This window comes from Columba livia, chromosome Z, assembly GCF_036013475.1.
Source record: "Columba livia isolate bColLiv1 breed racing homer chromosome Z, bColLiv1.pat.W.v2, whole genome shotgun sequence".
Taxonomy (NCBI): Eukaryota; Metazoa; Chordata; class Aves; order Columbiformes; family Columbidae; genus Columba; species Columba livia.
In genome coordinates, this window is record NC_088642.1 from 19,537,295 (window position 1) to 19,564,237 (window position 26,943).

The window sequence follows — 26,943 nt, forward strand, 5'->3', positions numbered from 1 at the left end:
GCTTAGTTTAACATTGCAAGAACAATGTTCCCCCTTGAATCGGGAGAAGACAAGTACATTGCTAAGACTGAAATGGTGTCTGAGAAGCCCTCAAACGCTGACATTCGGCAGGTGCTTTCAGTAACTTCTCACAGTCATCCTACTACAACACACCAACTCCTCTTCCCTGGATGCGCAGCACCTCTCCAGAGCACAGCCAGGTCCAAACCGCACAGCTCCTGCACTGTAACCATCTGTAAAAACCCAGCGTACAGCTAGAAAACCCGAGTCACTGCAGAGTGTCAGGTCTGCTACAATTTAAAGCATCACTTGCAAAATAAGAGCTTAAACATACATTCTCATTTCAGGACAAATATGTCAAAGTATATTTTATTGGGACTGTCCAAACAGCCCACTAGAGAGAAATAACAGTAATAAAAAAGCCCCAAACTAAAGCTTCTAGCTTGCATTCAGTGTAAAAACTTGGAGGTATAAACAGAAGCCTGGAGTAAAAATATTAAGTACATTTCCAATCCCACAATGTGGAAAAACAATAACAATGGTATTTGCTCTACATTAGAAGTGTCCCCAAGTTCAATTCCACATATATGTTTCTCTTCTATATAAACTTCTGTTAACTTATGTACAAATAAGATGTCCAACATCTGTTCTTTAATATAAATACATAATCTTCATGACTGAAACATTACAACAGTTTGATCAAAAGTACAGAAAAATCCATTTAATTTTTTTTCTACTGGCAGTGTTTAAAAATATCCCCTTGAAGCCAGATGACCTTAAAATGATAGGTATTTCTTCACCATAAAAATGCATTGCTCATTCAACATGTGAAGTACTATTGCATACATGAGTCACTTAAACTACAATAACAAAGTCTGAAGGACATGTGCTGGACAGCCCATTCTAGCAAGTGCTAGCTGTAAGATCACATGTATCACAGAAGGAAGTGTTAAGTACTAGAGTATTTTTAAATAAAACACTACATACTCAAGTATTGTCCTTGCACTACTAAGACTTAAGGCAATCAAGAGTTAGGAAGCTTCAGTTTGGCATAGTTGCATTAAGCTCTCCCCCCTTCCGCATTAATACATTTATTTTAACACATTAGAATTTATTTTTAGAGGCCTGCTGATAAATTTTTGCTATACATGTTCATATATTAATACAACCCAGTATAAAGTGAGTTAATCAGTAACCCAGTTTAATATCCCCAATTACACTGAGCTGATCTAGTTTAAGCGACAGTTTCTTCAACAGCTAAATTCTCCAGCACGGATCTCTAAATTGGTACGAGAATAAAGAAAACATTCAATGTCTGCCTTCTTACTGTAACTGATTTTATGACTTGCATCCATTCTTGGAGTTTTCTAGAATTTAAGGGTTCAAAACAGATTTGACGGTCAAATAGTGTTCAGCTTTACAAAGGACAATTATTTGCAGTAAAAATACTTAATATATAAACATAGTAGATCAAAGTCAACAGGCATTTCTTTATGGCTTTTTTCACTGAGGTACTGTTATAACATCCAGCAAGAGGATGCAAGCGTTCATTCACACGGTGTGAATGCCACATTCATAGACTGCACCACCAACAAGTGGCAACAGACTGCACATCCAGCTTCACAGGAGGATTACAGAGAAAGAGTCTTCCCTTCTACGTGGAGGGTCTCAGTGCAAGCTACAGAAAGCCTCAAAGGCAATGGGCGTAACGGGGGAAAGACAAAATGAAAGTCTCACTCTCTTAAAAGGAGAAAAAAAAATACTCATGGCAAGTTAGAATCTTACAGTTAGGCCATTTCTTGCAATTAATAGCAAACATTTGGGACTTAACATTCCAAGGCAGGAAGGGCATATAGCACAGCAGCCACACAGTAAGACCTGAAATGTGTAGTTAAGCTCTTGCATCTGATCCTTAGCTAAGTGCATGCACAGGCTTAGAGCAGCCAAGCTGCTGTTATAACAAGCCGAAGATGAACAGTCTGAAAAGATGAGGCTGACAAGAATGTGACTTCAGCTGATGCCACAGTAGACAGAAAATTCTGGGTGAGCACAAGTTTATTCCTCAGCTGTAAAAAGCTTATTTGTGAATGCACATTTAGTTGCATCTTTCCCTGCTTTACATGGGCTGGGAGGGAAATGCAGATGTATTAATAGTTCCTAGTCACAGTACTTACAATTTTAGTACTCTTAGCAGAAGAAGATGTTTTACGTCAAAATACAAATTGTTGCTGTATTTAGTATTCCACAATTACATCATTCATGTGAGAAAATAAGGCGGTGTGATTGTGGTGGTTTGTTGTGGTTTTTGGTTTTTGTTTTAAGTTGCCGTATGGCTACTGCAGCCTAGAGCTCTGTTTTTATTACACCTATGCTAAAAAATGTGCTTCTGCAATAAATACTATTAGAGTGACATGGTAGTTCAAAATACGCTCAGTTAATCATGGCAACTAGTTCTTCCTAACCAAGTCTTTTTTTAACCCCAAAACACCATTAGATAAGCTGCAGATGCTGGTGTGAGTTCCTTATATGAGGATACAGCACAACATTTAAAACTCAGAGCTTAGCCACATACAACTGATACTTTAATTTACATACACTTTATGAGATATCACCACTTGGGTCAACAAACTCATCATCCCTCTTGACCAAGTCATCTTCATCTTCCAAGTCTTTCCAGGTGCTAGTGGGTAAAGCTGGTTTGATAGACTGTCTCTGAAGTAAAGCAAATGGAAACAAGGATGACAAACGGGCAGAATTTCTCAGCAGTGGAACAGAATGTACACCTACAGAAATAGCTTGACTATGTTCTTCATCCATTTTCACCTGCAAGCTCTGCACTTCCTCCATCAAGTCCAAAATCTTGGCAGCTGTAGCTATTGTACCACCACCATGAAGCTGGGCTTCAGGAATCCACCGTAAATACCGTTGTGCCCAGACTTTGATTTCGGGGCCATCGATGCGAGGTAACAGAAGACCGTGATAGTCAACAGGTTTACTATGCCAGCTATCATAAAATTCCCTGAAGCTATTTGGAGGTTCATCTGAAGAATTTATGAATTTGCCAATTCTTTTACCCAGAATGTTTTTAATTAAATGATCTGTTTCCTCCCTGAAAAATCCTCTCTTTGTGGAAGATTTTGTTGGTGCCAATGGCAAAGAGAGTTGCCGTTGATGCTTTAAGAGGAAAGAAAAGAAAAATTTACTTGGATAAGTATTGATGGGACTTTAGAAGACATCTTAAGAGAAATAAAAACATAACTTGGATTCAGAACATACTTGCAAGCAATTAAGTCACTTCAACACAGCCACTACTTTGCTACATCGTCTAAACCTGTTTGTCTTCAATGGCTAATGTACCAAATACCCATACGGCATGCATAATATTCCCAGATACCTTCCCTGCACTGTAACTATAGCAATTAAGCAACAATGCAAGTATTACCAACTTCCATGTTTAGTTTAAGCTAGCCACATAAATCAAGGAGCGCTTAGAAGTTTTTATCCAGTGGTTCCTCATTGCCTCCCACCATGTAAGAGTTCCCTGATTAATGCTGTAGATCATGCTGACAGTCTCGGAGAGTGCTTTGTACAGAACAGAGTTTACCAACAGGGATATTTCAACAGAAGGAGGCTATCCCAAACAAACTTTTCTTACTGAATTTGTGCTACTGTCCAGTAATGAGATTGCCAACCCTGTAATCCTTCACACCCTAGACAGTTTTTGTTGGTGGTGGTCACTCTTCCCCACTCTCCAAGTACAAGCAAACACTCCAGTTACACAAAATTAGGAAGGTCATTATAAACCTCCTATGTATTTCAGTTAGGCACTCCATGGAACAACAAATTAAGCTCACTCCAAACACATCAGTGCAGCTCACCTGGATGTTAAGTGCCATGAGTTATCACTACACTTGCACAAAAGTATGAAGAAAAAAAAACCTGAGTTCACAGCTATGATGTGTAAAGTATTTTTATCATTTAAAAAAGTAGTTAGGCAGCACATAACTTACTTTGAATCGTGCAGTTTTCCGTTGACTTTTTTCAGGTTTTGGCTTCTCTGCATAAAGAGGGTTGTTCAGGAAAGCCTGGGCCTTGGGGTCAAACTGCACAGACCAGTCCCACACAGTAAGAAATCTGAAAGGGCCACTTTGTGTCTTGAGGCTTTCACCACTCTGCCAAGACAAACAGCTCACTATTAATACTGCTAGAAAGGAATTCTGACCAAGTCAAGGTGAAATTAAGAAACCGGCTTTTCAGAGAAGAGACCAAAGAGTTGCAACACCACTCATGATTTCTACGTATTCAACAGATGAACATTATCAGGTTTGAGTACAGACACAAAAGCTATCTCTGTATTATTCTCTCTAACATCAGACAGTCTTTAATTTCAACAGCGCAATTACACAGTACCAGGAATACTTTTCCCAGCTGAAACTAAGATTAAATAATCGAACAACAAAATAAAGTTTTGAAAATTGGGCAGGACATAGAGTTCTTCAAACACAAGGGGCATGTTATGATTGTGGAATAAACCACTCCAAACTTCAAAGTTAACTGCAGTTATGCAGTGCCACCAGTTTAAGCTTTATGATAAACACTTTATTTATATGCAAGACGGTGATTTTTACTTTTTTTTTTGTTCTAAGTCTCTGTGCAGCCTTGCAGAGGATACTCTCACTGCTTCCACTGCCCCAATGTAAATCAACATCCAGGAAATGTTGATTTTGGAACAGAACAGAACAGAAAATACTATACAAGAATTTTGTAGACAACTTACTCTGCAGGACAGCAGGATATCCCTCTTAGGTTGAGGAACTACATTTTCATAGAAAAGCAACAAACGTGAACCCATATCCACACATTAGGAGTAATATGTTCCCAAGTCACTTTCCTTTTGTCATAATAAACTCCTAAGTCCCGAACTTGCCTCCTTACACGCAAAGCCGCGCTCATTTACCCTTCAAGGCACCACACTTCAAGTAAGCATGGAAATAAGTGCTGCTAGGGAATAATTTTTTTTAGTATCCCTCACTTATTGGTCAAACCTGTTCTCCAACACATTGTATCCAGCAAATAACAAATGCTTACCGTATTAGTGTCTTTTTGATGTTGTGAGTTGAAGAAGAAGGTGCTAAAAATAGGCACATAGAGGCTGTCTGACAAGACAGTTAAGTAAGTTTCTGTGAACTCAAATGCTGGAGGATACTGTTGTACCAACTGCCAAACACAGTTTAGCAGGAGCAGAAAAACAGGAGCCTGAGTAAAAGAGATACTGCATCAGTTTCAGAAAAAAAAATGTTCCACCATGCAGATAATTCATTTAATAGCATTTAGTTTCTCCAAATATTAAGGAAAGCAATCTGGTTAACTACAGAACTGCTGCATATAACTTTGGCTGAACCCTGAAGAAGAATCACCTGAGCTATGCTTGGCCAATTGTTGACAGAAGACATGAACACTTGCTAACCTGAATTTGCACATATTAACTAGCTATCAAAGTTGCTGCTATGCAGCCTTTTAAAGTTGGCAAAACAAAACTAGTTTATAGCAATTCTTGATTAGAACCAGTCAGTTTGCACTTATGATTTCTATTCTGTATAGCAATCTGATCTATTTCCAAAATACAAACAAAAATGGAAAGGTGTGACTGCAACATTTAGCAAGACATCACAAAATGACACTCTAGATATGACAAGAATGGGCAGCTCAAGTTATTTCTACTACTACCATTTAATGTAGTTTAAAAGGACATGAGATGCATGTCTTTCGAAAGGCCACAAGATTGAACAGGAAATTTTACATTTGTTCTGTTTAGTTAGAAATACATTGCTGAACTCTAAACACCAAAAACAGTGACACTGTCCAAAATATCAGCCCATAAAACAAAACATAAAATTAAAGATCCTCAGGGTGACTGGAACTTCTGGACGGACATCTAATTCCCTCTTTACACAGAGTAATCTTTTAAACAGTAAGCAAGGACAGTAATAAAAAACCCCAAACATACCTCTTCTTTGTCACTCTTATGTAAGTGGTTACAACGATCCAAAAAGCCATGTCCTCCAATTACCCACTCCTTCTGAATAAGGCTCTGAAACCCTGCCTTTGTTCTGCTGTGTGAATCCATCATCACTTGAACCAGACTAGAGATTACACAGCACAGATCAGTGGCGCTCTCTTCTACAGAAAAGAGCAGAAACCACATTGTCTGTTAAGCCATTCCTAAAACTTTGGGTAAGAAAGCAAAGTATTTCTAGTTTCACAAAAACAAAATTGTATTTCAAGATGAGAGAAGCACGCAATTTCTTGCAAGTGCAACAGCATAAGAGAAAAGTTAATCCACGTTTCCAATACTTCCCTTTGTAAAAATGTAAGGTTTCTTGTCCACTTACAGCACAATAATGCCCTGTAGAAACATCTCTTCCCCATGCTAGCTTTCCCAAATGGCAGTGTGTGGGGAAAAACCCCCAATCAAAAACCTAATCTGAAAACAGCTTAACAGTTAACACTGAGTTTGTTTTTTCACCTGGTTACTTTAATCAATCTAGGAAAATAAACTGCTCAAGGTGTGTACAGTAAGTGTATTCTTTCATGTATTATTAGCAAAGAGAGTACATAGTATTCAGCATGTATCTAGAACATAAAAACCTCTTTTTAGAAGTTCTAATGCTCCATGTTCTTTCTGCAGGTATCCCTCCCCCACCTCCCATTAAAGCACAGCAAAAGGTCTAGGAGGTCTTCAATAAAACAAGTTAAGAAAGAGGAGTGCAGAAACAGCAGGTAGCATGACTCTCCTGACAGTTTATCAGCAGCTTTCTCATTTATAACTCATCTGTCTTAGCCTGGGGCTATACTTACTGTGGTTTATTTAACTACAGGAAGCATTTCCAGGAGTGTGAGAGATATAGGTGTCTGGTACTCTATGAATTTTACCAGCCTGTACCATAATTATAGACTCACATCTTAGGCTACATCTACAGAAACTCTAAATAAATTTTTAAAAATATATAGGATAATCTCATTAAATTCTTACCTATAAGGAGAACGTTTGTATGTTGTCTTTCCAGACACTCAGCAACTTCTATTGCTTTCTTCAAGACTCGCCTGTTGTGGTACAGGCAAAGATAAGTGAACATTTTCATAGTGTTTTTGCAATTAACTTTCTTACATTGGTTTCCCCTAAAAGGGATTGGAATGTCATACTTGACTAATCGTTAAAACCACAAAAACCATGCTCAACTTGGGTAAGTGAACAACTGTTTAGCCTCAAGAACAAACTTCCAAGAAGTATCTTTATTTGGCCATTGGTCATCCATTTCCAGTTGTTACCTCTGTATATTTGTAACACAGTGCTTTATTCTGGGTCAATAGCAGCCATCAGACACACACTCATATTATTAATACAACTGCTAAGAGATAGATCTTTATCCTGGAAAGAGTCAACATCACCACACTTACGTTCTAACCCACTACATACTAAGCTTCTCCCATAATCCAGTTTTAAGAGCCAGAGGGAAGGACCTAGAATCATATCTTGTAAACACGCAGTCAAAATTTATTCAGAGATTACCCTTACACAAGGAACACTAAGTGGAATTGAAGACCACATAAAACCACATGTAACGCTGTTGGTTTCCAGACCTACCTCTTCACAAAGCTGGTTCTTTTCAGCAGAAGCCTGCACACAAATTAGGATTCTTGCAAATGCTTAGGTCACTTATAGAAGCTGATAGTTTATTTCGTAAGTGTGGAGTTGTCAGATTCTTTGTTCTAGCATTACAATAGCTGACAAGGCATTCCTGCTAACTGTGAGAGCCAAGAACAGGCTGATACAGAAAGCAACTGGATCCAAGTACGGAAACGACCAGTCTCAAAACAACACTAAGGACAGGAATTTGGGCTGGCATTTACTTTAGACTGCTTGTTATCTTTGTTATGTCAATGCTTTTCTCAACATATGATTTTCACTAGAACCTCACATTAAACATCCATTTAAATTCTGGATTAAGGAATGAATAACTATCAATATTTATTGATTGTTATTAAGACAAGAAAGAACTAAAGCTGACTGCAGAAGCACTTCATGGTAACAAGCTGATCACAGAATAAACTGGCTGACAACAGAGCTAGCACAAAGTAGCACTGAAGCCAAATAAAAAGCCTCAACATTCCACTATAGCAAGCCTTAAGTTAGCCAGTGCCATTCCAACACTTACTCACTGTGGACTGCTGAGAGAAGAAAAAAGAACTTGAGGAACAATCAGGAGAGGAAGGGGACAAAACTGAGAACAACTGTCATTTTTTAAATCTTTGGTGGGCTAACATCTTGAATACTGCAGTTCATCCCGTCCCTAAAGGACACTACAGAAGTAGAGAGAAGAATGGCAAGGCCAGTCAGAGACATGGAATAGGTTTCATGCAAAAAACAAATAGGATTCTTCAGTTTGGGAAGAAGGTAACCAAAGTGTAGGACGGAAATTACTAGGATCTATAGTTTTAATAGTTTTGCTGGAAGAGTTGAAATTGGAATGATCTGCTGCTTCTCCCATCCTTTATGTGGGAGCCTTTACATAAGCCTGCACTGTAAAAATACTGTCTCAAGTTGTAGAAATAAGATACATCAATGGGACCATAAGTCTGTCTTAATTGTCTTTACTGCTGCAGGTAAAGAATGTCATAATATTTCAGGAAACTTTTAATAACAAATTTATTTTAGTAACAATTTGAAACCCAGAAAGTTACAGATATATCAAACCTGATTATCTCTAGCCAGTTTGTGCTCTCCAGTAATGAAAACCACTTCACATCAGTTGCCCAGAAGTCTGTACTGTTATCTGAAAAAAAAACCAAAACAACACAACCCAGAAATTGGTTTGTTCACATACATTTAGTGCTAATTAACAGCCATCCATTGTATTACTCTTCACTTATGAACTGCTATGAAACAACCAATACTAAGGAGTCAGTAAATGCTCATCACTGTTGAAGTCAATACCTTGTAACTAAACGAGGAAGTGAAGTAGTCCTACAAAACACCAGTAAAATTTTAGAGCACCATAGGGCTTTCAGAAGAAGTATGCTGTCGGTTCATAGCAACAAAAACAAGCAAATACATCTGTTGACAAAATGGGAACGGAAAAGAAAAGTAGTTTAATCAGAGGAGATGGTTCTCCCAAGTTCTGGTTGCCTTGACTCTAAACATGATCTATATAAACCTTATCATAAGGAGACTGGATTTTGAGAGTCATTATAATTAGAGTCAGAAACAGGAATGAGTTTTAGAAGTAGGTTATATAAATTTATAAGACTACCTGAAAAATGTTTTAAACAGAAGAGGCATTAAGGCAGATAAAAGAGGGAATAGCTAAGATAAACCAGGAGGCCTACAATACCAAAGTCCTTAAACTCTTATGAATTTCACTAGCATTTTTTGTATTTGTAGCTGGTTAAATGCAACCTACATCTCTATTGCTTTTATTTCTACCAAAGCCAGCATTTAGAAACTGGAAAGTTTTCACAAGCTGATATGGTCAATTAAAACAAGATTAGATTACCTTTCCTGCATAAGCAGAAACCTTGATGCCAAAGGCGCACAACTGTCCCACTACTGAGAAACAATGGAGATACACCACACTTCCCTCCTTCCCTGCTCTCCTTCTGATAGCTCTGGTTCTGCATGTCTCTGTAGAACTTCTTCTCCCCTCCCAAAGTCTCTCCATATGCTTCCAATGTTTAATTCCAACACACAGTTCTGTTTTGTTCTCTGCACCTTGCATCTATGATACTCAAGTGCACAGGCATATACCTGCTTTGTTCCTGCAGCTGTTCTGCCTGCTTGTACCCTTCATTCTGCTCATTATACATTTAAAAGAAAAACCACAAAGAAAACCACCAACTTTCCCAGATTCATTTCGCCTGGGCCACAGAAGCTAGTTCTCCACAAAAGAATTAAATGAATCTTCAAAGCTCCCTAGTCAGTTCTGTTCACATTAGGTTTTGTTTCTTCCAATCTTTTCTGATTAATATCTTCAAATTAACTTCCAACCTTCTCATATGACACCCTTTCAAGTATACACATCACAGTACTTCAAGATACCCTTTAGTCACCAGTTCACCATCTTTCCATCTGACGTTTAGAATACTCCCTTGCACCCAAATCTCAAGTTTCATTTAGCCTGCCATCACTATTTGAAAAACCTCTGTCCATTCTGAATCAATGCAAGATTATAGTAACAAGTTCTAGTCCTTCAAAACGACCCAAAAAGCCATGATACCAAGGGAAAGAGATTTCTGTTTTTTTTTCTTCTAGAAATAACATGCTTTCATCTATAGCAATAACATCTTATATTCCATCACAGTATCACAGTATGTTTGGGATTGGAAGGGACCTCAGAAGATCATGTAGCCCAATCCTCCTGCCAGAGCAGGAAGACCGAGATGAGGTCATACAGGACCATGTCCAGGCGGGTTTTGAATGTCTCCAAGGGAAGGAGACTCCACAACCACCCTGGGCAGCCTGTTCCAGTGTCTGTCACCCTTACTGAGAAGAAGTTTCTTCCCAAATTTAAGTGGAACCTCTTGTGTTCCAGCTTGAGCCCATTACCCCTTGTCCTATCATTGTTTGCCACCGAGAAGAGCCTGGCTCCATCCTCATGGCACTCACCTTTTATATACTTAAAGACATTAATAAGGTCCCCGCTTAGTCTCCTCTTCTCCAAACTAAAGAGACCCAGCTCCCTCAGCCTTTCTTCATAAGGGAGGTGCTCCACTCCCTTAATCATCTTCGTTGCCCTACGCTGGACTCTTTCCAACAGTTCCCTGTCCTTCTTGAACTGAGGGGCCCAGAACTGGACACAATATTCCAGATGGGGTCTCACCAGAGTGGAGTAGAGGGGAAGGAGAATCTCCCTCGACCTACTAACCACCCCCATTCTAAGACACCCCAGGATGCCATTGGCCTTTCTGGCCACAAGGGCACAGTGCTGGCTCATGGTCATCCTGTCGTCCACCAGGACTCCCAGGTCCCTTTCCCGTACACTGCTCTCTAATATGTAATTTCCCAGCCTATACTGGAACCTGGGGTTGTTCCTGCCCAGATGCAGGACTCTACACTTTCCCTTGTTAAATTTCATCAGGTTACTCCCCGCCCAACTCTCCAGCCTGTCCAGGTCCCGCTGGATGGCAGCACAGCCTTCTGGCGTGTCACCCACTCCTCCCAGCTTAGTGTCATCAGCAAACTTGCTGATAGTACACTCAATTGCCTCGTCCAAATCGTTAATGAATATATTGAATAATATTGGCCCCAGTACTGACCCCTGAGGCACTCCACTAGATGCTGGCCTGCAACTAGACTCCGCACCATTGACTACCACTCTCTGGCTTCTCTCCTTGAGCCAGTTTGCAACCCACCTCACTACTCTACTGTCTAGACCACACCTCCTCAACTTAGCTGTGAGGATGCTGTGGGAGACTGTGTCAAAGGCTTTACTGAAGTCAAGGTAGACCACATCCACCGCTCTGCCATCATCCATCCACCTTGTTATATTCTCATAAAAGGCTACGAGGTTGGTCAAGCATGACTCACCCTTGGTAAAGCCATGCTGACTGCCCCTAATAACCCTCTCATCCTTGATATGCCTTGAGATGGCACCAAGGATAAGCTGTTCCATTACTTTCCCAGGGACAGAGGTGAGGCTGACCGGTCTATAATTACCCGGGTCCTCCTACTTGCCCTTTTCGAAGACTAGAGTGACATTTGCTTTCCTCCAGTCCTCGGGCATCTCTCCCGTTTCCCAAGACTTGGCAAAGATGATGGAGAGCGGTCTAGCAATGACTTCAGCCAGCTCCCTCAGCACCCGCGGATGCATCCCATCTGGACCCATGGATTTATGGATGTCCAGACTATTTAATTGCTCCCTAACCCAGTCCTCATCGACTAAAGCAAACTCTTCCGTTGACCTGGCTTCATCCAGGGTCTCAGGGGTACAGGGCTCCCCAGGACAGCCTCCAGCAGAGTAGACAGAGACAAACAAGGCATTCAGTAGTTCTGCCTTCTCTGTATCTTCTGCCACCAGGGTACCCACCCCATTCATTAGTGGGCCTACATTGCCTCTGGTTTTAGTTTTATCTGCTATGTATTCGAAAAAGCTCTTTTTGCTGTCCTTGACCCCTTTTGCCAGGTTTAATTCTAAGGAGGCCTTAGCTATCCCAGCTGCCTTCCTACATCCTCTAACAGCAGCCTTATATTCCTCCCAAGTGGCCGGCCCCTGCTTCCATGACCTGTAAACTTGCCTCTTTTGCTTGAGCATACCAAACAAATCTGTATTTAACCACACAGGTCTCCCGGCTCCCTTCCTTGACTTCCTACGTGTGGGGATGCTCTGATCCTGAGCGTGGAAGAAGCAATCTCTGAATGCAATCCAGCTACCTTGGGCCCCTTTTCCTTCAAGCAGTCTTGCCCATGGGATTTCCCCCAGCAATTGCTTGAAAAGGCTGAAGTTAGCCCTGCCAAAGTCAAGGGTTGCAATTCTACTTATTGCCCTGGTCCTACCACACAAGATGCTGAATTCAACCATCTTGTGGTCACTGCAACCCCGGCAGCCCTCAACCTTTGCTGCTTTGACCAGACCCTCCTTGTTAGTGAGGATGAGATCGAGCAGCGCTCCTCTCCTGGTCGGCTCCTTCACCATTTGCATGAGAAAGTTATGGTCAATGCACTGGAGGAACCTCCTGGACTGTGGCTGGCTGGCTGAATGGTCCTTCCAGCAAACATCAGGGAAGTTAAAATCCCCCACAACAACCAGGGCCTGAGACTGTGAGGCCACTCTCAGCTGCCCATACTTAAATTTTCTTTAGTTCTCTTACATTAGGGATAGTATAGAAGAGTTTTACTCAAAAAGTTGAGTAGGCACATTAAGTGTGGCTGTTTGTTTTGTTCGGTCATGCTCAACCACATCTACACTCAACCACTTGTATGCAGACCTCTGCAAAAAAATCGCTTGGTCTGGCCGTTCTCCCTGAGCCAAAATCATCTCCAAGAAAGTGCAGGAACTTCTTTTTAAAGACACAAGAAAAGAGTTGCAGCTAGTTTCACCCCTTAATTGAGGTATTTTCCTTAATAACATCACAATATATAGCAAACATTCCCTTCCTTCCTATTTTCTACAAAAATGAAGAAATACTCCATTAGGATTTGAGAACTGAAATGTTCAAAGTCTCGTTTAAGGTAGATGGCATTCACTGAGGCTTGCGAGCAGCCTGGTATAACAAGCATCTGCTTTTGCAACATCTCAAATAAGAGGAAAAATTTAAGAGTATCCAGGCTGTCCCCATCAAAATCCTCTTTCAAGCAGCTACCTACTAATGCAGTTTCTGCTTCATTTAATGAGGGATTTTTATAACTGAAACTTCAGTTTGGGCATGTGTTCAGGAAATTTAAGTTATACTGGAGGTTACCTAAATCAAATTAACTAGGCAAGTATGGAACAAAATAATGGTTAATTTGTTCAGACTTTGAAAAATAGTAGTAACATAGTCCACTTCAGTAGGATCTTACTACTTCTGCAAAAAGTTACCTGAATGGTTTTCTCAGACTGGTAGTGCATAGTGCTATACTCAGTGAGCCATGATCTACTAACAAAGCTTATTTTAAAAGCTGTAAGACAAAATGGAATGCAGTTTTAGCATATTCCATTTCACTTCAAGTATTACAAGACAGTGACAAAGTTATACCATTGGAAAATGCACTGTTTCCTGAGAGGTTAATTGACTTAAATTCCAGCTTTAGCCTTTTTCCTAAAGGAAGGCGTGGTAGTTGCACCTTCTCCTGAGCTCTGGAGCCTTCAGTGGGACAGCTGATGTCTGTTCAACACCTTTTGTTCCCCACTATGCCTGTACCCACATAGAGCCCCAGGATGGTGCCAAGGTGCTGCCAGCCACATCCTTCCCCTGCCCCAGGGCAGGGTGACTTCACCTCCACCAGCTGAGGGGCAAGGCGGATGGGACCCTCAACTTACAGGGCCCTCAACCGGACCCTGAGTCAATTGACAGGGTCCTCAACAAAGGAGGTGCCCAGAGTAGCTGCGAAGCTTCTGGACCATGTTATAATTGCCCACAACCAGATCTGACCCGGCTATAAAACGGGGTCCCTGCCGAAGGCCCCCTTTGAGTGGTCTTGTCGGAGCCGTGGGTCTGTGGACTGGAGCCCACCCCTTAGACTGGGACACCGTCTAAGGAGACTTCTTGGGATTGAGAGCACCCCACCTCCTCATTTGGGTGAGTGGTCGTTTACTGTATGTATCCTTGAATGAGTCCTTGCCTAACCCAGGCAAGTGAGAGTCCTTGCCTAACCCAGGAGAGTGATTTTTCTCGTGGGTACCCTCCAGTTTTGTCTCTTGTGAGTGTATGAGTGCACGTTGTGGATCATCATTATTCTTATGTTGTTGTACCCCAAAAATCTCCTTAACTGATATCCCAACCTATATTTTATGTCATCGGAGTGCAAAATAATTGTATAAATCCTGTTTGTAGTCAGTTTATTGGCTACACTTCTCCAGCTAGAATAAAGTCTGTTTTGGAACTTGTTGTCTGCCTAAAACTGACTTTGAAGTGCCTCTGTGACAGAGGGTAAGTTACCAGAAACTACATTAAAATATAGGTAATTAATTTTGGCTCCTAAGGTTCACTGTGGATTTGACACTGTATTCTGGACAAAATCCTCACTGTGAAACTCTGGCAAATGCCTCATATATCCTGGACTTCTCTTCAGAATGCCACTGAAATCTTTACTACGTATTTACCAGAAATCATCCATACTAGTCTGCAATCATTACCAATTTACCAGCTAATCTGCACGTATGAAACCAACACAACGTGGATACTGTCTGTAGGCTACATTGCAAATATACAGTTAATCCAACACCAGTAGCCACAGGCAAACTGCACCAGTGTTCAGAACGACATCAGAGGTTACTGCAACATTTACCCTCATTATCTTCTAGAAGACCTACTGTCCAAAATGGCCCAATGGCACACTGCACAGTTGCAAGGTGCTGTGGAGCTTTTCTCATGCCAACAGGTGAGGTCAAAGTACTGTTTCATGACAGCAAAATACTTACAGTCCCAGCAAAGTCTGAAAGCCAAGTCTATACTTTCACATGGCTTCCATTTTTACTCTGTTCAAATGGACTTCCTAGTTAGAGCAGTCACATTTAGCACTACAGCCACAGTGACAGAATTTTAAGCAAGTTAATGCTTCATAGGTTTTGAGATGTGACTAGTTCGTAACAAAAGGCAGGGCAAAAATTAACTAGTATTTAGACTGAACTCTTGACACAGCACAAAAGCTTAAAAGGTTAACCCTTAACATTCAATTTCAAGGGACCACAAAAGACTAAAAAAAACAAAATCTCTCCCACAAATTTTAAACCAGAATACATTTAAACTCCTAATTCACTCTGTTTAGAAGTAATTTTCAGATACTGTGACTGCTTAGCAATAGGTAGTAAGTCTAAGAACTACAAACAGTCAACTACAAACACTCCAGTTATAAGCACAGCCTTCAGTTACATAAAGGTCTGCTTTTAACCACTGTCAAAAGCAAGTCACCAATCAAGATAAGGACTACATTCCTTAGACCTAAACTAGCATTATTATGCTTTGCATCTCAGTCACTTTAGGGGGGAAAAAAAAAAAAGCTAAAGTTTGACTTACCTATCAAAAACAGCTGTTTAAATCTTGTGTACGCAGTCTGGATATCTTGCAGAGATGGAAGGCTGCTTGACAAGTCATCCGTCTTCAGGAGTTCATAGGGAGGTTTGCTAATTGTCTTATAGATTCTAAATCAAATCATCAAGATGTTAAAGTCTTCTGCTTCACCAGTCAAATAATGCACCAACTAATATCACTGAAGACAAAGTTAATAGGCACAATTTGGGAAACAGCTGTAAGATGAAAAAGATACACACACTGGAAAGCTAATGGCCTCCATGCATTTTTAAACACTGGCTGGAAGCTTGCCTACAAGTGTATGACAAGTTTTGCTGCTCTTAACTGTTACACCAATAAAATTATATTTGTGCATATTTGTGCAGTTATATTACAAGCATAACTTGATTTTCACTACTGCTCCTTTAGTACTGTCTTCAGTAGACACACACCAAAATTACTTTACTAGCAGGCTATTTAGAAATTAGTCCAGAAAGAAGAGATGGATAGAAATACTCAAACCTCCCAGCAGACACTTAAAATTTTACCTGGCTTTCACCAACCAAATTACATTTTAATACCTAGCTGCCAAGTCTGTTAATGAAACATAGAAGCAAAAGAAAGAAGAAACAATTTGGACTTGAAAAAGAAAGTATATCTGCCTTGTGCTGCCATACATATCTGCTGATTTTTTCCCTAGGAGGAGAGGAAAAACTGCCAGGTCAGATGAAGCTCTGGTTTGGACCCAGAATATCCCTTCTCATTCAGGCTCCACAGCTCAGATGAACATCAGCTTAGTGAATACCTCTGTTGTCATGTCAGCTTTTTATTGTCAAGATTTGGGAAAAGCTGCTCTAGGTCATAGTTCAGAAGTGAAGCCTTGCAGGCATTTGCCCAGACAGGGCAGACTCATTTGTTTCCCGTATGCTGCAGCACACAAGCCTGCTTTAAGTGAGAACTACAGGAGCCCACATCCAGAACGCAGGTTACTAGACCTACTGGAAGAGGCACCAGATAAGAGGATTGAGGGAAAGCAATCATTTGTTAATTACAATACCTCCTCCAAATTGAAGCAAACAATTTGTGGTAGAAGGTCTGGCTCTAAACAACTTTAATAGAAGAAGCTATTAATGGTAAACAACTGCTGTGTGCTTGAGTTCAGACTACTATTACAATGGAATGTTAACACACCCTTATGGACAATTTGTAGATATATTTTTAAATATTAGTGGTTAACCACCAGCACTCCATAGCAAAAAAACCCACCACTATTCCCCTAAGTCCAGATGGCCACAGGCATCAAAATATCCGTTCATGCATTGTTGCAACGTACTGCTAGTTTTTCTTACTTTTACACTATGAAACAGCGTTGCAAAGCGCTCTAAGTCATGAAACTTCCTGGTTTCAGGGGAGAAATATTAGAGGATCTGCAGGAAGGGCCAAAAGTCTTTCCCATGCAAGTATAATTAATTTTAAAAACAAGGGGTTTTAAGAGCCTTATTGACCTATTTTCTGTTAGTTCTATGTGATTAACAAGTTCTCCACGTATGAGGAGAAAGGAGCTGGCAGTGAAGCAGCACAAATGGTACACAATAGCCTGATCTGTTAGCTGGCTGCTAAGGAAGAAGTTCTATCCAAGATACCCAACAGGTTAAAAAAAAGCCAGGAAAAAAGAGCAAGAAGTCATTGCCATAACTCTCAGCCAGGTGGCTGTGCTCCTCCTCTTACGTTAGCTTGGGCATTTTTCAGACTGCTGGACTAATTCAGCTCCCTGTCTCAGCTGAAAAAAGCTCTGTCTGCCATCACATACGAAAGCAGCAGTAGCAAACTGCTAGATTGCCTCAGCCATTTAGGTTGCTTATCTAAAGCTGTTTAAGAACATAAGTTGAGTTCTGAGAAAGACAACAGAGTTCAAACATTTAAAACTCAGCTTGCAAATTAATGTTTACAGATAGAGTCTGAACTTGCTTGCAAATATAATTTAGCCAATCAGTTAATGATACTTTAACTGTACGTAAGACCTACAGGCTTCGGTGTTGCTTTACCTAATAACAAGCCACAGTTTCTAAAGATATTAATGCAATATAGATACAGAGATATATAGATATATATTTTTCTGCAACTAAGCCTACAATGATGTTACAGTCTTACACAACCGACCAAGCTGTTAGGCCAAGAGCTTAAACCCATTCCACTACAGAAAACTACTTTTAGGTCTAGAACTTGTTTCCTGATGCGGGCAAGCTTAAAGATACAGCATGTATGGAAAAAGAGAAGCAAGGTCCATACCAAGCAAAGTGTTGTGGACAGAATAGCTATTACTGACCCATCCAAGAAGGCTTTATGTGTTTGTGAAGTGCTGTCATCCTGTTCTTTGGGAAATGCAGACATTTTGAGAAGAGCAGCACCGTTATGGCAAGACCAACACCAAATCTGCAGAAAGACATTTACCAAGTGATAAAAATTGGTAAACTGTCCCATACAAAGTATTTGCTTAAGTGATCAAGTGATTACAAGAAATGTTTCTATGCTGTGCTTTATCAAATTTTTGGTGTATTCCACATATCATTAGTAGGAGCAAACTGGACATTTACACCAAAACTACACGCCTCAGTACACTGTGTTTCCACTCACAAGTTTTAAGTCAAACTTTATACAGGAACAGGGAAATAGAAAATGTCAGATTATATCAGAACATTGTTTTCTCAACTGTACTCACAGGTGAAAAAATTGATTAAAAGGTGTATGGCCAAATTATGTTGGAAGATATGCCACAGCAAGACAGCTCCTGTCTACACAGCTATAAGCAGCCTATTTCTTGTAGTTCACCCTTCAGCTAACTCACAATAAATACATTGTCATGTCTTTCTATGTGAACTACGCATAAAAAGTCACCAAGGCATATGAAATACGATATTAAACAAGAACTCCACAACTAAATCAGATTACATAGTTACAGGTATTCCTGTAGCAAGTCAGTCCTCAAAGCTTCTTCCCTTGACATGTAATTTCTTGACTCACACCTGTTGCTTGAAGCTCTGAAGTTGATCTTTAAACTTTATCAGGAATATTAAACAAATCAAATAAGGAAGTTAAGACTTCTGCTACTAATTTACAGTAGCCAAGAGGTGCACCTTAGAAGGATGCAGAAACCTCACAATCATCAAGAGTGGAAAAAGTGACTGTATTGTCCTTTCACTGCCATCTCAAACAGATTTAATATAGTAAAGCTAGTCTGCTAGCAACTTCCCAAAAAGGATTTGGAAATAAAGGTAAGAGTTCTACAAGGCCTCTGAGCAATGTAGGATGCAATTGAAAAACAAACACACACGAAACCAAAACCAAACCACAAACCAACACTTCTGTTTCTTTGTAAGAGACACTGTCATTTGTCTGGTTGACTATCTAAGAAAAAGCAAACCAAACTACTTCAAACTTCACTATCTGAAAGGACAAACTCTTCAGGACAACACAACACTTGTCTCCATGGACTGGTTGATTTAAGGGCATGAAGTAAACATGATTTTCCTTGGCAAACCTTATAGACATGCAGCAAATAATGGAAGACCTCATAAGTAGAGGTTACTTTGCTCCTTGTTTCTATCTACTCTGTCTCACTGGTTCTTAAACTCTGGTATGAGGCAGAAAGCCAAAGCCAGCTTGCTAGAGGGCAAGAAACAGTATATTTAACTTAATTTTCTATTGAGACTGGTAGAACCAGTTTTTCAGCTGGGCTACTTGGCTTTGTAACAATGCTGCACCAGAGTCACGTGACCTGCCAGTACCCAAGCTAGGCAACTGGACGTATTCCAGTATGTCTGCACATGCATGGTCTTCACTTCAATATTCAAACAGCATTTCAAGCCATACATCCTGCCTCAGCTAAATGCCAGCCAGTCTCACAAAAGACAGGCTGGTGGATAGACAGACTAGTAGCATAAGAAGATGTCCTGGTTTTGTTAAAAACAAGTTTCTCTTTTAGTGAATTTGCCTGTCAGCTAAAGCTTTCATATTAGCTGCATTTTTCTGGCAAACTAGATACATGTTTTGGTAAACACAGCAATGGAATGTGAAGTTATTGATAAGCATGGATGCACCTATCCCAAGAGGGGCAAGGAGAAATAGGTGGCCAAGACACTGGCCAATGGAGTATAACATCCCATTCACGTGAATACTTCATATAAAAGTGGGCGATCACGAGGATCTGGTCCCTTTTTCCTTATGGCCAACATTAGGAGAGGACCTTGCTGGTCGTCCCTCCGAATAGAGGCCTAGTGAGAGACTGAATCCAGCTCCGGCTGGCTGCAGAGTCCAATCCAGGACTTTGGGTGCTGGCTCTGCAGTTGCTGAGACTTTCAAGATTGGTTTTGTATATTTTGTATTATTTTCTCTATTCTTATTAGTAGCATTAGTAAAACATCTTTAACTTTTCCAACTCTCTTCTCTCCGTCCTTCCTTCCCTCCCAATTGCCTGTCCTTAGGGGGAAGGGGGGAGAGGGAGGGACTGAAGGGGGAAGGGGAAGAAAAGGGGGTTAACAATACATCTGCCATGGTTTATTGTCACCCCGCAATCAAAACCTCGACAGAAGACTCTATGACATTAGACATTTGATATAAGTAAATGGGGGCTGTGAACAGCCATTTTCCTTTACACTGTTTAAGGGGAATACAGAACACTTTGAGCACCTCTTCTTCCAGGTTTAAGTGTGAGCTGTGGAAAACAAGTTCTAAAAATCATATGCAGTAGCATCTGAAACACTTGTTAAAATTATCACTTCTCAATGAGATATCCACAGCCATGCATAGGTACTTACAGGAATGCCTCTGCCTTCATACTTCAAGATACTCTCTTCAGAAACGCATATGGGAACAACAAAATACAAAGGCAGCCTAAGATAACAGAAAAAAAAAAAAAAAGAGTGTATTGCCCTTAAAAACTTTACAAAGAACATTCTCCAAGCTCCTTTTCATGATGGTGAGTTTTCTAGCCTACATACTAATTATACATTCACTCTCACAGTTACAATAATGTTCTAGATAATTATATTGTCCTCAACACTCTCCCTTTATTTTCAGCTGGATAAGGTATTTTCTTCCAGCCTTGAAATGTTCATTATTTTCACTGCAACATAACCCTGCCTTTCCAGGGCTGCAATTAAGTCCTACATTTACTTTTAACATCTATTGTAAGACTGATAGTTAAGATTGCCTTGGTTCTCTCACTCTTTGTTGTTACAAAAGATAAACTTGTACTATAAGATAACTAGTTCTGTTTCCATGCCTCATAAGCAGTTCACATCACAATTCAAGGATGTCACTTAATATATCATGAATTTTCAGTACTAGCCAATACTATGTATATTCAAGGCCCACAGAAACAAGAAGAGAAGCACTTAACCTCAGCTTGGGTCTCTCAAGACAAAGTTGTGGAATACTTAAGACTTCTTTGAAAATTGGTGTGTGTTTCCAAGGTTCATGAAAACTTTCATGACTTCAATATTAAACAACACTAGTACACACAGCCTTGAGTACATCCTAAGGGGTTCAGTAATTCACCAGCTACTTAGCTAGATTAGTAGACGTACACATCTCTCATCTTGCACTAGAGGCAACGCAACTTAACTTCCATCAGCACATTTTCTAGATATACTTTAAACCAGTTACTCTTTCCTCATTCAGTCACCCAACTAATAAGAAAATCTCAAGTGCATGTGACTTTAATTTTTACCATAGTAAAGACTGAGAAAATATCCTAACCAGTAAGTATGACAAAAGCATAGGTACCAGACCTACAAATTTTTTATTCCATTTTAAGGTGGTATTCTCCACCTCTAGAGATATTCCAAGCTTGACTGACCAGAGTAGCCTGACCTAATGTTGAGGTTAAACCTGCTTGAGCAGGGATTGTGTAAAATGACTTCCTGAACTCCCAAATTAAAGTATCCCATTAACCAAAATGGAAACCAGTTGCTAAAAAAACCCCTAAACCACCATATGACGCTCAGCATCAACAGTAGCACTGAGTTTTGCAAATCTTAACGAGATGCATATCCATAGGTCACTATTAACCAGGGCAAGCTTACTTTTCAGAGACTCTGTAGCCTTCATTGGTAGTCACTGCTTTGTATTTCACGTTCCCTTTGGTCCGCTCCAACTCATCACGCCAGTCCTCAAGAGTATCAAACATCACAGTTTGGTTTCTTCCATCTGTCAGACACCAATAGCGTTAACTCTGCAGAGTATCAGGAACTCTAACATGAACACATTCCTAAATTAATCAGTTAGTTTTCATTAAGGTAAGCAAGCAAACCTCTTCTGTACATAAAGCCTTGAGTCAAAGGTAAAATGCCTTTGTACAACACACTGCTTCTGGCTGATCTTTAACAACACATCTTCTGCCAAATACTGCTTTAACTAATAACTTCAGGAATAGTTTATCCTACAGAAACCCATCAGTTCTTAGAGAACTTCCATACAACTGAGGTTCTCCTTACATCCAGACTAAAACCCAGGATGCTGTGCAGCAAATACCACTGTACCCTACTGCAGTGTACCCTAGATTGGCATCTAATAAAATACACTTAGATGTAGAATTAGTAATCAGACCAAAAGCCTTTCGGCAATTCAGATACTGCATTTCATTTAAAGTTCATTCTTTCATCACAGATAGCGGCTTTGCACTGAACAGAACATCTCAGCCACTTAATAAGAGCAGAAAATCCATCACAGCAAAAAAACCCCAAACTATTAGAGCAATTCAGTGTCAGTCATTTCAACTGAGAACTTCACCTGTAATTCTATTCAGCCACCTCAGCCAGAGTTAAAAGAGTACATTCATTTAGCACCAGATCTTGTATAATAATCATGTAATTTATGGAGTATGGCACATTGTTTTAAACACTTGTCATAATTAAGTATCCTGCAACATCAGCTAACACTGAAATACCAAACAGAGCTAGAATTTTCACAGAAGACACAATGGCAAGTTAAAACTTCCCAACATAAGATAAGGTAGATGAAAAATTTACAGCTGGAAACAGAACATTGTTAATGAGCTCTAAGGTACAAGTTAAGATTTAAGAGTGTCAGACCATTAAAGGCACAAAATCCACTTTCTAAAGTCTCCTTGGTTTGTCCTGTAACCACTTCATAAAGAATGAGACCTAGGCATTTATTATTGAGGATGTTTATTAAAATATGAAAGAATTTTGCACAACACTTCAATGTTGGTATAAGGAATATGCTTCTCCCATGTTTGCTTAGTCTCCATCTGGAAAAGCTTACAGTCTTTCTGATGTTTATAGCTCAAACTGAACACCAGTTACAGATGACGCCTGCAGGAAACACCTGAGCCAGCAATGCGCCCTTGCAGCAAAGGCAGCCAAAGTGTTTTTGGGCTGCGTTAGGAAAGCCATTGGCTACAGGCTGAATGAGGTGATTATTGTTCTCTGCTCAGCATTGGTTAGGCTGTGCCTGGAGTGCTGTGCCCAGGGCTGGGCTCCCCAGCACAAGACAGGCACAGGCCTCAGACCAAATCCACTGGAGGCCCATTAAGATCATTAAAGGGCTTGAAGAACCTGATATGAGGAAAGACAGAGAGCTGGGATCATTCAGCCAAGAGAAGGCTTGGTGGGGATGCAGAGGGGCAAGAAACCTTTCCAGTGTTTACAACCTGAGGGCAGAAGCACAGGAGGAAACCAAAGAAGATGAACCACACAGTGGTATCTGGTGACATGACAAAGGCAGCGCACCCAAGCTGAAATACAGCAAATTCCCATTTAAATGTAATAAACCTTTTCACTACGAGGACTATCAACTAATGAAACAGGCTGGCCAGAAAGGTTATGGAGTCTCAGTCCTTGGACATATTAAAAACCCAACCAGACATGACCCTGGTAAGCTTGCTGTAGTTAACGCTATTCTAAATAAGGGCTGTTGGAAAGGAGCATCACTAGATCATCTCCAGAGGTTTCTTCTAACCTCAATGATTCTGTAATTCCTTAACTATCAAACTAAGTGTCCGATTAATACCTTGGGTACATCAAAACTTCCTTCTGTTAAGGGAATAAGTGTTCCTGGAACACAAATAATCAGGTTCCTATTTCAAAACAGTACTATTACTTCAGTTGAAGTCTGAACTACGAAATGCTAGAAATAGAAAGTACACTGACAACTTTTTATCTTGAATTGTGCAGCTTACTGTATTATTCAGCAAAGTTTGATCAAGTGGGAAGATTATGTAACTTCCTCTTCACTCTAAGAGGAAGTCAGATGTCTACTGGAATCTTGCTATGCAAACCTATGCTTTTTTTTTTTTTTTGCAGTTACCTGGGAGAAGCAGATTACTTGCAAATAAGCACAAAAAGGGAAATACTTGCTGTCAAATGATTACATTTTCAGTGGCATCTAAGAACTAAGAGCAGGAAGTTTGGTTCAGTGCAATAGTACCGAAAAAACACATCGATTAAATAAGCAAAATATTTTCTAGTGGAAAGCACTCTAGCCAGAAGCAGATGAAAAGCCTTTGCACATACTGATCACAGGAAGTTTTCAATCCAGTGATGCTACTCTTGCTTGGAAAATTACTCATTAAAAAACTAACAGTATGTTACAAATACAGATCAAAAGTAGAAAAACATTTACCTGTGTTGTTTGGGGCAGCTGATGCGTAAGAGAACAGAAACAAGCGTTTAAGCAGCTTAGGAGTCTGGCTATGATGAACTATACCACTGACGATCTAGGAAAGGACCAGAAATTAACACCCAAACAAAGACTAAGACTAGTAGTGCAAAAAAAGTGTTTTTTTTTTTTCTCCCCTCTCCTAGGTATTAAACAATGGATTCTATCCCTAACAACTGAAAACTGACTTTTAGAAAACTCTCTCTGTCATCTGCAAGACACTGTACCTACTTGGCTTAATAAGAAGTATTATACATGTCCAACTCTTATTAGAATGACTCTTATTAGTTAAATAGAAGTAGTAGACTCTTAGTTTGGAGTTCAGATTAACCTGCCAAAAGAACTCATGTTATCAGGAAAATAACTGCTTTCGTATCAAAAAGGCTGAAGTCTAATGCGATAAATGTAATGAAATTATGTATCACAAAGAGAACAGCTTTACAAGTTTGCCAAAGCTGAAGCTAATTTCATATAGTACTCTCCAGCTCCAGTTTTCTTCAAAGAGCCAGTACATCCAATCTTTTTAACTGCTATACACAACGAAGTTTCATTATTAAGGTCAGCTAGAAATCGAAGTCTTTTACTTTCTCTCTGAGTTGGGAATGATCAGAAAACACCTCAAGTTGAAGGGATCTCTCAGGGTGAATTTCGTCCTTCCCTCACCCCCACAACTAAACACCCAACACTAAGCTTAAAAAAAGAAAAACAAATTAAGTTGCTGTACTTACTCTTTTCACTTCCTCTTCTTTTGTGTATCTCAGGCAGAAATTAAATACTCTAAGATCTTTACAGTAGATAATTAGCGTCTCTGGGTATTTTCTTAGTTGTCCAGTTAGAAGTTTCTTTTTTTCATCATAAACTGCAAAATTAAAAAGTAAACATGAAAAAAAGAACATTGCCATCAGCTGATAAAGATATCCCTGCTTAACTTCTAAAAATTCTCAATAGACTAATTCAAGCCCAAGTTTTAGCAAGTCAAAACAAGTATCATACAACATAGACTGGCAAGCTCTTGTGCTAATACACTCAACTTTTTTTTAAACTACTTCCTGCAAGACAGAAACCAAACTTGCAACAAGCCAGCTGCTAAGTGATTATTTCTGTTCACATTCTGACTGTGTAATAAGTCCAAAGTTCTGAGATGCACAAAGAACATAACTTAGTAATTTTGCCTGAGGGAAAGTCCCCAAACAAGTGAGATCATTCTAAGCTCCTAACACTAAAAAAAAAAAATAATAAAATTAATAAAATCTCCAGGAGAGGCCTTTATTCACTTCTGTTTGAGGATGTATCATTTCACAGCTTCAAGTGCTGCCAGCTAGGCCATTGTATGCAAAATCAAATAGTGTTCTCATAATCAACTTCCACTAGTCTCTCCCTAGTCCACTGCTTCACAAATCCACATTGTGGTTCATAAATACTCTGAATACTCTAACACTAGTCCAAAGTCAGGCTTCTCTATAAATCCTTTCCTGCTACTTAGAAATTACAAGCCCCATTCTTGTTTACCTTTTTAAGTCATACAGGCATGCCTGTAAGCTCTGCTGCAAAACACCCATTCATTTACAAGTAAATTAAAACCTCATTTTCCATATCCTTTGATATTTTGAAGACATCACAAACCTCATAAAACAAAATTCCCTTAGGCAAGCAAAAGGTACTGTTTGGGAATTTAGTACCTGTACTGCTCTGCAGTGCTATTGTGCTAATGAAGTGATCTCTGTATTTACAGAAATAGTTGATACACTGGAAGGTCCTTACGCGTAAGTTTTAATCACATTTCACTGTACACTCTTCTCTGCTTTCAACCACAGCTTTCTGAAGAAATGGTTTTGTCTGTCCCAGCAAGACAATTAATCAAAATGTTCTAATAGAACTCTTAGCTGTCATTTCATTGTCAAATGTAACTGCGGCTCTTTTGTCCAGACTACCCAATCCTAGTTCCCAACGTGACAACGCTATCAGTTTTCTAAAATGCAAGTACATACGAAAAGAGCACCAGCACTGTAAGACTCAGAAGCATGAGGCATGTTAAACAAACAGGAGAAAGCTGACCTACCTCCATAGATTTGATCTACACATTGCAGGGTTATGTCATTTTCTCCTACAATCTTATTCTTAAATTGTGGCTCCTAGAACATGAAAAAATTATCAGAAATCTCACACTACTAAGCAGTAGCACTTTCTTACAAGTAAAGGCTGTATTCAGTACTTTAATACCAGCATTACTTCTTATGAGCTGTTTAAGGCAGAATACTGAAGAACAGCTATTAAAATACAGACAGATGCAAGTCATACAGCCATAGTTTATAAACTGCAGATCCACTTTTATTTAAGTCTGAGCCATGCTTGAAATGTAGACTGAGTTTTTACTTTTCAAATAGCTTCAAAGCATGCATTTCTATTGAGTCACTTTTCAAACTAGAATCATTGCAGTAAACAGGAAATAGAGTAACTTGATGTAATCCAAGCCATTTTATGACAAGTTTCCTTGCTATGGGAACCTGGCAGGAAATAGAAAGTCTCCTAAAAGAACAAGCATCCCAAGAATATTCCAAC

General features: G+C 39.7%; 1 protein-coding gene across 2 annotated transcripts in view; it reads right to left on the minus strand.

The window, feature by feature from the left end:
* Window positions 1-341: 341 nt before the first annotated feature.
* Window positions 342-26,943, minus strand: part of MTMR12 (myotubularin related protein 12) — a 37,726-nt gene continuing 11,124 nt past the window's right edge. For both annotated transcript variants that reach the window (XM_065047505.1, XM_065047506.1), the window contains exons 4-16: window positions 26,444-26,516; window positions 25,113-25,243; window positions 24,349-24,442; window positions 21,789-21,912; window positions 20,520-20,595; window positions 18,032-18,138; window positions 15,712-15,836; window positions 8,756-8,834; window positions 7,034-7,104; window positions 6,008-6,180; window positions 5,089-5,256; window positions 4,011-4,172; window positions 342-3,174 (exon numbers count right to left, since the gene is read on the minus strand). In XM_065047505.1, the coding sequence (XP_064903577.1) occupies window positions 2,599-3,174; window positions 4,011-4,172; window positions 5,089-5,256; window positions 6,008-6,180; window positions 7,034-7,104; window positions 8,756-8,834; window positions 15,712-15,836; window positions 18,032-18,138; window positions 20,520-20,595; window positions 21,789-21,912; window positions 24,349-24,442; window positions 25,113-25,243; window positions 26,444-26,516 (1,959 nt within the window). In that variant the 3' untranslated portion in view covers window positions 342-2,598. The remainder of the gene's footprint in view (window positions 3,175-4,010; window positions 4,173-5,088; window positions 5,257-6,007; window positions 6,181-7,033; window positions 7,105-8,755; window positions 8,835-15,711; window positions 15,837-18,031; window positions 18,139-20,519; window positions 20,596-21,788; window positions 21,913-24,348; window positions 24,443-25,112; window positions 25,244-26,443; window positions 26,517-26,943) is intronic.